Source organism: Schistocerca nitens, chromosome 10 (assembly GCF_023898315.1).
Source record: "Schistocerca nitens isolate TAMUIC-IGC-003100 chromosome 10, iqSchNite1.1, whole genome shotgun sequence".
NCBI classification, from domain to species: domain Eukaryota; kingdom Metazoa; phylum Arthropoda; class Insecta; order Orthoptera; family Acrididae; genus Schistocerca; species Schistocerca nitens.
In genome coordinates, this window is record NC_064623.1 from 176,142,332 (window position 1) to 176,154,701 (window position 12,370).

General features: G+C 43.6%; 1 protein-coding gene across 1 annotated transcript in view; it reads left to right on the plus strand.

Moving 5' to 3' along the window:
- LOC126209973 (pecanex-like protein 1) overlaps nucleotides 1-12,370 on the plus strand; it is a 299,631-nt gene that overhangs the window by 195,565 nt on the left and 91,696 nt on the right. The window contains exons 22-23 of the mRNA XM_049939084.1: nucleotides 5,444-5,590; nucleotides 8,978-9,253. Of these exons, the coding sequence (XP_049795041.1) occupies nucleotides 5,444-5,590; nucleotides 8,978-9,253 (423 nt within the window). The remainder of the gene's footprint in view (nucleotides 1-5,443; nucleotides 5,591-8,977; nucleotides 9,254-12,370) is intronic.

Below are 12,370 nucleotides of genomic sequence, written 5' to 3' on the forward strand. Positions count from 1 at the left end.
TCAAGCTTTCGCAACAAACTGTTGCCTCACCAGGAAAGAGGGAAGGAGAGGGAAAGACGAAAGGATGTAGGTTTTAAGGAAGAGGGTAAGGAGTCATTCCAATCCCGGGAGCGGAAAGACTTACCTTAGGTGGAAAAAAGGACGGGTATACACTCGCGCACACACACACACATCCATCCACACATATATGGACACAAGCAGACATCTCACAAGCAGACATATTTAAAGACAAAGAGTTTGGGCAGAGATGTCAGTCGAGGCGGAAGTGAAGAGGCAAAGATGATGTTGAATGACAGGTGAGGTATGAGTGGCGGCAACTTGAAATTAGTGGAGATTGAGGCCTGGTGGGTAACGGGAAGAGAGGATATATTGAAGAGCAAGTTCCCATCTCCGGAGTTCGGATAGGTTGGTGTTGGTGGGAAGTATCCAGATAACCCGGACGGTGTAACACTGTGCCAAGATGTGCTGGCCGTGCACCAAGGCATGTTTAGCCACAGGGTGATCCTCATTACCAACAAACACTGTCTGCCTGTGTCCATTCATGCGAATGGACAGTTTGTTGCTGGTCATTCCCACATAGAATGCATCACAGTGTAGGCAGGTCAGTTGGTAAATCACGTGGGTGCTTTCACATGTGGCTCTGCCTTTGATCGTGTACACCTTCCGGGTTACAGGACTGGAGTAGGTGGTGGTGGGAGGGTGCATGGGACAGGTTTTACACCGGGGGCGGTTACAAGGATAGGAGCCAGAGGGTAGGGAAGGTGGTTTGGGGATTTCATAGGGATGAACTAACAGGTTACGAAGGTTAGGTGGACGGCAGAAAGACACTCTTGGTGGAGTGGGGAGGATTTCATGAAGGATGGATCTCATTTCAGGGCAGGATTTGATGAAGTCGTATCCCTGCTGGAGAGCCACATTCAGAGTCTGGTCCAGTCCCGGAAAGTATCCTGTCACAAGTGGGGCACTTTTGTGGTTCTTCTGTCGGGGATTCTGGGTTAGAGGGGATGAGGAAGTGGCTCTGGTTATTTGCTTCTGTACCAGGTCGGGAGGGTAGTTGCGAGATGCGAAAGCTGTTGTCAGGTTGTGGGTGTAATGGTTCAGGGATTCCGGACTGGAGCAGATTCATTTGCCATGAAGACCTAGGCTGTAGGGAAGGGACCGTTTGATGTGGAATGGGTGGCAGTTGTCATAATGGAGGTACTGTTGCTTGTTGGTGGGTTTGATGTGGACGGACGTGTGAAGCTGGCCATTGGACAGGTGGAGGTCAACGTCAAGGAAAGTGGCATGGGATTTGGAGTAGGACCAGGTGAATCTGATGGAACCAAAGGAGTTGAGGTTGGAAAGTAAATTCTGGAGTTCTTCTTCACTGTGAGTCCAGATCATGAAGATGTCATCAATAAATCTGTACCAAACTTTGGGTTGGCAGGCCTGGGTAACCAAGAAGGCTTCCTCTAAGCGACCCATGAATAGGTTGGCATACGAGGGGGCCATCCTGGTACCCATGGCTGTTCCCTTTAATTGTTGGTATGTCTGGCCTTCAAAAGTGAAGAAGTTGTGGGTCAGGATGAAGCTGGCTAAGGTGATGAGGAAAGAGGTTTTAGGTAGGGTGGCAGGTGATTGGTGTGAAAGGAAATGCTCCATCGCAGCGAGGCCCTGGATGTGCGGAATATTTGTGTATAAGGAAGTGGCATCAATGGTTACAAGGATGGTTTCCGGGGGTAACAGATTGGGTAAGGATTCCAGGCGTTCGAGAAAGTGGTTGGTGTCTTTGATGAAGGATGGGAGACTGCATGTAATGGGTTGAAGGTGTTGATCTACGTAGGCAGAGATACGTTCTGTGGGGGCTTGGTAACCAGCTACAATGGGGCGGCCGGGATGATTGGGTTTGTGGATTTTAGGAAGAAGGTAGAAGGTAGGGGTGCGGGGTGTCGGTGGGGTCAGGAGGTTGATGGAGTCAGGTGAAAGGTTTTGCAGGGGGCCTAAGGTTCTGAGGATTCCTTGAAGCTCCGCCTGGACATCGGGAATGGGGTTACCTTGGCAAACTTTGTATGTGGTGTTGTCTGAAAGCTGACGCAGTCTCTCAGCCACATACTCCCGATGATCAAGTACCACGGTCGTGGAACCCTTGTCCGCCGGAAGAATGACGATGGATCGGTCAGCCTTCAGATCACGGATAGCCTGGGCTTCAGCAGTGGTGATGTTGGGAGTAGGATTAAGGTTTTTTTAAGAAGGATTGAGATGCAAGGCTGGAAGTCAGAAATTCCTGGAAGGTTTGGAGAGGGTGATTTTGAGGAAGAGGAGGTGGGTCCCGCTGTGACGGAGGACGGAACTGTTCCAGGCAGGGTTCAATTTGGATGGTGTCTTGGGGAGTTGGATCATTGGGAGTAGGATTAGGATCATTTTTCTTCGTGGCAATGTGATATTTCCAGCAGAGAGTACGAGTGTAGGACAGTAAATCTGTGACGAGGGCTGTTTGGTTGAATCTGGGAGTGGGGCTGAAGGTGAGGCCTTTGGATAGGACAGAGGTTTCGGATTGGGTGAGAGGTTTGGAGGAAAGGTTAACTACTGAATTAGGGTGTTGTGGTTCCAGGTTGTGTTGATTGGAATTTTGAGGTTTTGGAGGGAGTGGAGCTGGAAGTGGGAGATTGAGTAGATGGGAGAGACTGGGTTGGTGTGCAATGAGAGGAGGTTGAGGTTTGCTGGAAAGGTTGTGAAGGGTGAGTGAGTTGCCTTTCCGGAGGTGGGAAACCAGGAGATTGGATAGTTTTTGAGGTGGAGGGTGGCATGCTGTTCTAATTTACGGTTGGCCTGTAGGAGGATGCTCTGAACAGCCGGTGTGGATGTGGGAGAGGAAAGATTAAGGACTTTTATTAAGGATAGGAGTTGACGGGTGTGTTCATTGGCTGAGTTGATGTGTAGGTGAAGGATTAGGTGGGTGAGGGCAATGGATTGTTCAGTTTGGAACTGGTATAGGGACTGATGGAAAGAAGGGTTGCAGCCAGAGATGGGAACTTTAAGTGTGAGGCCTTTGGGGGTAATGCCAAATGTCAGACAAGCCTGAGAAAATAGAATATGGGAGCGTAATCTGGCTAGGGCGAAGGCATGTTTGTGGAGGGAATGTAAATAAAACTTAATGGGGTCGTTGTGGGGGTGTTGTGAGGGTGACATGGTATTAGAAGGTGGAAAGTGTAAAATGAGGCTGAAATGAAAATGAAAATAAAAAAAATACATGGGGAGAGATAAAGGTGAACTGGAAAGTAACTGGAGATCTGGTGTGAAAAAAGGCGAGAAGGTGTTGGTTACAGCTGAGCTATGTTGGACTTGGGTTGGTAGACAACGATGTGCACAAAGGTTAAGTGGTTGTGTTGCCGCCAAAACACGTTAAAGGACGGAGAAATTCGGGAAAATTTCGAAAAAACTGCGTGTAATATATTAAAAGGAGTGGTTTTGTGGTGGCAGATTATGAAAATGAGGCTACAAATTGTCTGACGAAGAAATAATGACGTTAAAACCTGTGGGAAGCGGGTAAAAATTATCAGTGATGTGCGAAAAACGGAAATGGAAATAAAGCGAAAGTTATTAGAACTAGCCGAAATGGTTGTTTAAAAGGTGAAAGGAACTGTTTGTGAACTAGAAATGGTGGATTTTATAGCGGTGGTAGTGTTGAAAGCGGCAAAAAAACTCTTTTTTTTTTGGGTTATGGTTTGGAAGTGGGTTACGTATTATTGAGTATATATAGGTGGGATAAAATTGTATAGCAGATTACGGTAAAAAGGAGAAGGTGAATACAAAGTGAAACTACTGGCAAAAACAGAAAGAGAAAATGTGACGACAGAAAAGATTTCGAAATGCAACAGTGACAATAACAAACGTAATTGTTGGGTTCAAATTACTGATATCAATATAATAGAGGGAAAAATTCCACGTGGGAAAAATATATCTAAAAACAAAGATGATGTGACTTACCGAACGAAAGCGCTGGCAGGTCGATAGACACACAAACAAACACAAACACACAAACAAAATTCAAGCTTTCGCAACAAACTGTTGCCTCATCAGGAAAGAGGGAAGAAGAGGGAAAGACGAAAGGATGTGGGTTTTAAGGGAGAGGGTAAGGAGTCATTCCAATCCCGGGAGCGGAAAGACTTACCTTAGGTGGAAAAAAGGACGGGTATACACTCGCGCATACACACACACATCCATCCACACATATATGGACACAAGCAGACATCTCACAAGCAGACATATTTAAAGACAAAGAGTTTGGGCAGAGATGTCAGTCGAGGCGGAAGTGAAGAGGCAAAGATGATGTTGAATGACAGGTGAGGTATGAGTGGCGGCAACTTGAAATTAGTGGAGATTGAGGCCTGGTGGGTAACGGGAAGAGAGGATATATTGAAGAGCAAGTTCCCATCTCCGGAGTTCGGATAGGTTGGTGTTGGTGGGAAGTATCCAGATAACCCGGACGGTGTAACACTGTGCCAAGATGTGCTGGCCGTGCACCAAGGCATGTTTAGCCACAGGGTGATCCTCATTACCAACAAACACTGTCTGCCTGTGTCCATTCATGCGAATGGACAGTTTGTTGCTGGTCATTCCCACATAGAATGCATCACAGTGTAGGCAGGTCAGTTGGTAAATCACGTGGGTGCTTTCACATGTGGCTCTGCCTTTGATCGTGTACACCTTCCGGGTTACAGGACTGGAGTAGGTGGTGGTGGGAGGATGCATGGGACAGGTTTTACACCGGGGGCGGTTACAAGGATAGGAGCCAGAGGGTAGGGAAGGTGGTTTGGGGATTTCATATATATGTATAAATATATAAATATAATAGAAGGAAACATTCCACCTGGGAAAAAATATATCTAAAAACAAAGATGATGTGACTTACCAAATGAAAGCGCTGGCACGTCGATAGACACACAAACATACACACAAAATTCAAGCTTTCGCAACAAGCTGTTGCCTCATCAGGAAAGAGGGAAGGAGAGGGAAAGACGAAAGGATGTGGGTTTTAAGGGAGAGGGTAAGGAGTCATTCAAATCCCGGGAGCGGAAAGACTTACCTTAGGGGGAAAAAAGGACGGGTATACACTCGCACACACACACACATATCCATCCACACATATACTGACACAAGCAGACATATCAAAACACGAGCACAGATCTCATCTGTTTAAACAAAATCTTGTATTTATTTATTTATTAGTCTGTACTTGAGCAACTCAGATTTTTCAGAATTTCTGTACTTAAGATGATTTTGATGTTCACCACAGTTATATATATGGAATGTTTCCCTCTACTATATATCTGATTGGTGATACATCGTTAACATGCAATGCAATTGTTAACATGCAATCGGGTGGCTACATCTTAAAATAATCAACATGATATCAAAAGCTTCTTTTTGCACAGGCAGACGTTAAAATTGTTCTCTCTGACAGCTTGCACAGGAAGGTGCTGACCCCGAGTCGGGAGTGCCAACGACGACTGCAACAGGTGGCCAATCGTCTGCGTCTGCTCCGCCACCACCGCTGTCCCCTCCTGAACCTCCGGACACAGACCCTCTTCCAAAGGAGCTGACACGCACGGTCTGTGGAGGTCTTTACCGTCACATCTGTTGCCCTTGTGTTTAGAGGGAAACATCATACTTTATAGTCTACTGTGCTATTCTTGCAACTGTGATTCATTTCAGTTCTTGTGCTTTGCGTTCCTAAACTATGATCTAGTTTAAATTAGTACCTAGTCGTTCTCTGCCTGTAGCTGTGAGTAGGACTGATGTTGATTTGGGTGTTAGTGTTGGTGACATCTTAATGCTGGGTAGACAGTCATACAAAAATAAAAAGGATAAAACACCAAGCTTTTGATTACTCCCTCCATTATTGTCACAGCAGCTATGTCTGACTGTTGTGAAACTTTTGAGGCTCCCACTCTTATGCTCAAAGGTCAGCATCTGATTGGCTACATTACATCAAGGAGATGACTCGTGCTGAAGGGTTGCGCTCTACGTCCACAGATTGTTTACGCTTGCTCTCCAGCATTACTTGCAGTGCCACCACTCACGACAGTTGGTAATCTGTGAAGAATCTTCTTCTGCGCTCTTTCTTCATCGAGTCTTCACTTCCACCTATTGCTATGTGCATAGTCTCTGTCTATATTGGCATTGTTATCACATAATCTAACGTCCCTAATCAGTCCGAATAATTCAAAACACGAGCACAGATCTCATCTGTTTAAACAAAATCTTGTATTTATTTATTAGTCTGTACTTGAGCAACTCAGATTTTTCAGAATTTCTGTACTTAAGATGATTTTGATGTTCACCACAGTTATCAGCAGTAGTCTGTACAGACCAATCCAAGTAACTGCTGCCAAAATATTGTGAATCCCTGGTACTGTCAGGCTGAGAATATCTGCATCAGGTTGCTATATTTTGTGAATTTTCCTGCGTAGCTTGAATCCGCCTGGTCTTTGCCCACCCAGGAGAATGAAACAGATGTGAACTGATGAAGATAATATCGGCCTGAAAGTATCAGATGATTATTATATTCTTAGGAGGTGTGGTAGCAGTTGTGTGGGGCAGTCTATATGGACTATATTGCTGATCACTGTTTTGAACATCACCATCACCTTGAATATAGAAATTTTGTAAAATCAGTGGTGGTTGAGAGCACCCTGTTAAACAAACACAAGATTGTGTTTGAACTTCAAGAGTCTTAATCCACTGCACATCAAACTGCTGGGAAACTGTGATTATGGAACCTGTGGAAATTAGCCTATGTGATAACAACTTCAAAAGAGGCACCAGTATGCACATGTTACTGGATGGAAGTGTACATTTGATAAAGGAGGATCACAGAGAGGAGAGAGAGGTTCCATCTGACGTAAGTGTGGTGCTGTGAGCAATACTGGACAGAGAGTTCAGCTGTAAATTATGGACATTGAGGATGCCACCTCAGCATGCGCCATCTTCGTGACATAATGTAGCTAATCAGATGCCAACAGGTGGGTATAAAAATGAAAACTTCAACAGTTTCACGGCAGTCAGGCTTAGCCCCTGACTATGATGGTGGAGGTATTGGTTGAAAGCTTGGTGTTTTATCCAAATTTGATGTGACAAGTTAACAGAGTATTCTTTTATTCGATGACTCTGTCATGAAATACTTTGTAGCCTTATTTAATATAAAGAATTTGTTCTCATTTCCTGTTATTACGACTATGATTATTTATACTGTTTGACGTAGCATATAAATGGTGTTGACTGATATTGTATGGCCAGATGCTGCGTATGATGATTTTGACATATGCTATGGCACGCAAAGTGACTTATTACCAAAGGATAATAATGGTATCTTTTCCATTGACATTATACTTGGTACAGCTTTTCATGGTGTAAATTTCAGTTTTGTAAGCACTAATGCTAGAATTTGTGTGTTTATTGCAGATTCACTTGAAATTTGCTATGGAATTGAAATTGCAATGGTTTCCAAACCAAATACAAGAAGTCATATGGTGAAAGTGTCATCATCATCGGTGACATAATTCATTTTTACTCATCTCCATCTTTATAATGTCCACCCAGGATGTTCTTGGTCTTCTTAGCCACCAAGTGCCTTCAGCTTCCCTCTCCAGTTTACTTGAGCTCTCCTCATCGGTTCTGTATCTGAGCCTATTCTGAATTGCTCTGGTAGTGCTGCAGCAATCTCTGCCACATCTCTCACATTTTTGTTTCTTAATTTGTTCAGTTTTGTTTACTGTATTGCGAACCTTGAGAACTTTGTGTCCAATGCCTATCGTTGTGATGAGTCTTTCTTAGTGAGGATGCGTGTTTCTCTGGAAAATTTAAGGTTTAGTTTGAAGTAGGTGCTGTACTTTACTGATTTTGTGTTTCATAGTACCTCGGGATCCCACAGAAATGGTCTAACATGTAGGTAAAACCACAAATTTTTCTGACAGTTAAAAATGGTAGTCATAATGTTCGAATTGTCACCTCTAAAGAATAAAGCTGTGACTAACAAAACTGGTAACAGTTTTAGCCCTTCTTTACATATCCAAACTTCAGCATGGCAAATTTTTCCAATGGTTGATGACTTGGAGACTTTGATTGTAGAAATCTGCAGTTTAGCTATTCGGGAAAAGTCCCTCCTTGAAAGTCACATTGTCTTCATTCTGGAATTGCTTCCTATGCTGTGGTTTCTTCATCTGAGGAAAGAGGAAGAAGTCAGTGGGTGCATTGTCAAGAGAATACAGGGCATGAAGCAAAGTGTGATATCCCAAACGAGCATTACAAGTGGGAACAGTCACGGAATGGGTATGTGCAGTCGCGGAACTGTGCTGGTGATGACCTGTGTTGTGTTCAGAATGTCTTGTATAATGGTGAAAATGATCCGTGACTGATTTTCACCTTCCCCGCTATTGCCTCGATCACAATACACCAAATTCGAGTAGTAGGACCTCTGTTCTTTTGGGATTCCCAGTCCTCCTTAGATTGATGGTCCACCATTTTGTTCTTTATTGTTTGGATTGGTCTGACAGCACCAGAAGCATCTGCACCACATTACCACTGTTTACTATGACAATGCATTGTTGCCATACATTACCACAAACTCAACACAGATTGTTGCAGTGTTCATCAAATACATTTCTATTTTTTTCCATTCGTATCCTTCTCTAGAAGTTCACTACACTACTGTGGCATTTGGCTTTGAATGTGTAACAGGACTGCAATCGTATATCTATAAACACTGAAAAATTATTATATGATAATTAAAACTTTATAACTGCTGTTCACATTTGCAACATCTTTTACGGCTAAATTGTCTCGAAAAATTACTCTTCCGTGATAGGTAAAGTTTTCCACATTTTCCAGGGGATAATTACTTAGCACGACATTTGCCAGTTTTTCCGTTAAGACCGTACTTTTGTACTGCCGGCGTTACACCGGCACGGGGGTCTTGACAGAGTGACGGGTGCCACAGGTGCGAGCGCGACTGCGCTCGGACGGGCTGGTGTGCCCGGCGGCAGCACTGCTGGTATGTGGCGTGCACGCCAGCACGGCATTCTCGGCACTGCAGCCCGACCTGCAGCCGGCGCTGTGGGCGGCGGCGTGTGCGCTGGGCCTGCTGCTGCACTACGTGGTTCCGCAGCTCCGCAAGCAGCTGCCCTGGCTGTGCGTCGCCCGCCCCATCCTGCGCGCCCACGAGCACGGCCAGTTTGAGGTGCGCCAGCCGGCGAAGCTCATGTGGTTTGAGAAGGTACGTTCCTCTTGCACTCTGTTTGTCGCCTGCAATATAGCTATACTGTACCCCTGCACGAAGTGAGGCACTGTGGGGACACTAGACTTGTGTTCGGAAGGAGTGTAGTTTGGATCTCCCTCCGCTCATTATGTGGTTTTCCTAAATCTCCTAATGCAAGTATTGAGATTTTACTATGGAGCACAAACGCTATTTTCATACTAATTTTCCACTCGGCCTTGTTTTTTGTTTACTTTATTTTGAATTAATTTCAAAGCCTTTTACATTTCCATGCTGAGGCCCTTGGGCACACTCATTGAAATGGTATACGCATGTGTAGCTATCCCACAGCATTCTCTAATTTCATAAATACACCTGTGAACCCAAACCTTATGACCACCTGCATAATGGCTTGTTGGTCTATCTTTGGAACGCAATGCACTGGTGATTTTGCACGGTGTGGATTGAACAGCTCCTTGGTAGCTTCCTGTAGGTATCTGGCATCAGATGTTTATGAACAGGTCACACAATTCCTGTAAATTAAGAGCAGGTGTTTGTTGGCAAGGTGCTGATACCTGATAGCATCCAAGGTATAAATCATTGTGTTGAGAGTAGATGAATTTGGTGGCCAATACAACGTTGTCGCGCTCCTGAGATCATTGTAACACAGTCAGTCATCCTGCCAGAAGATGCCATTGCTGTCGGTGTAGATGTTGAGCGTAAAGAGGTGCAGTAGATGCACGGTGACATTTGTGTAGTGACACTGCCGTCAGTTATTACCGAAGGTCCCACAGATGATCAGGTGGAAACACCCCATAGGATAATTCTGACCACACCGGGCTGTGTCTATGATACATTTCGTGTTTCGGGCAGTCGTTCACCTGAATGATAGTGTACCTTGACAAGACCATTGATCTTATGTAACAATAAACTTGATTCATCCATCCAGGCAACAAATTTTCATCGATTCTCAGTCCAGTCGTGATGCGTACCTATGACGACTGTAATCACAGTTGACAGGTGCGGGGTGCGTGTACACATAAGGGTTGTCTGCTGTGGAGCCTATGTTCGTCAGTCTGTGCTGAACACTGTACTCTGAAACAGTTGAGTATGCATCAGCATTGTATACTATTGTCATATCTGCCACACATTGCTGCCTGTGCTGCTTTAAAGCATGGACAAGTCCCTGACCTAAAAGTTCCGTTACGAGGTGTGGACATCCAACATCTCGTCACCTTCTCGTGCTTTGACTGCCCTTTGACGACAGTAACACTGAACAGCCAACCAACATTGCTGTTTCCCAGCTGTCCATTTCGAAGTGTCTGGACATACTAGTCTGCATCATTTCTGATGGATGCCTACAATGTAGCATTTAATCTCTCAGTGGACAATGGTCATAATGTTTTGCTCATCAGTGTATAAAAATGTTTTTACATTCACCACATTAGAGGATGCTGTGGTACAGCAAAAGGACACAGGGTATACAGTTTTGATAATTTTGTTTAAGTGTCTGAAGATGAAAACGAAGGTGTAAAAGGGTTTCAGATCAATAACAAATTAAATAAATAACAAATGCTTCCACAAACTGCCTCCATTCCTTCCTGTTTTGTTCCCGGTTCCTCCAGGTGTCTTCAATTCTCAGGGCTGCTAGGTCCTTCACCACGTCGTCCATCCAGCACTGCCTCGGTTGTCCAGTGGGGTGTTTGGTGTTTGGTTTCCCCTTAGTGCCATCTTTGCATGCCTTCCATCTGGCATATGGGCTACATGGCCCACCCATAGTATTCTTTTGCTCTTTATCTTCTGTAGGATAGTTGGTTGTTGCATCAGAAGGTAGATTTCCTCGTTTTTCCTCCTCCTCCATTCTCCGTTATCTAAAACTGGCCCCCATATCTTCCTCATTACTCTTCTTTCAAATATTAATAGTTTTTCCTTTTCTCATTTAGTCATGTTCCATGTTTCTGAACCATGCATTACTGCTGGGCATATCACTGTGTTGTAGATTTTCATCTACTTTCTCTAAGGTGACAGTGAACAGAACACTCTTACTCTTCATGTTGTTTTACTCCTTTAGCACCATACATTTCTCGAGATACGAAGTGAGAACAGTCACTAATTTTTACATTAAACTGTAGAATTTCAAAATACTTACTAGAATATCTGAACTGTTAGCTATAAGCATGATATTTTTGCTTTCGGTTTCTCATTTTATTTAAAATATCTTTGGAAAGTTTTATGCCGAAACGCACTACTTATGTAAAACTAAATTATTTAAACCATTATCTCTTTGAAAATTGGATAAAAGCGCAAACATGATCCCATGTTCATACATGGTAGTTATTTCAATAATGGCCATTTTTACTTGCACAACTTGATTTTCTGAAAGCAGTGAAAATCTCATTGCATTAGTTTTAATGTACCTTGCAATCTCAGTTTCTTGTTGCATGTTTCCAACTAATTTTATACCTGTAAGATGTGGGGTTATGAAAAGAGTTTAAGTAGCTACATAATTTTGTAATTGATTGCTATAAAGATTGACTTAATCAGTTTTCATAAAGCTCTGGCTCTTTGTTAAAATGTATACAGCGGTCAATTAGAAATGCAGTGATTTAAATTTCATTAAAATACTTGGCCTCTTGTACAGAGTTGTGCTGCTTGTTTGCTAGCATGTAACAGAAGTGGTTTGTCCCAAGTAAGAAAAGTAGACATGCACCACTCTTCTTCTGTCCTCCTTATTTCCTGTATGAATCTTACTCGATAAGGGTCCGAGACTAATGAGAAATACCCAGGGATTGATTAATTGAGGTTTCTGTAAGCTACCCATTTCTCCCACGAACTCTGACTTTGTTACCTTCATTTGTCAGTTACAGTAGACACATAGTAAACATAATCACTTTTATATTTCTCATTCTTTTGAAATAAAATTCCTTTAACTAATTTAAGAACATTCATGGAGGTGCTAGCCAGTACACAGACATGCTGGCGAATACCTACCTTGAGCAAGCAAAATGTGTAATTCTGCTAAAAGACACACATAAAAGTGATATATTTTCAAGCTTTCAGAAGTTTCCTGCTCGGAGAGGATAGAGGGATAGATTGGGGAAGGCTAAAAAGAAGGACAGGCCAGTCAGATCCGAGGGT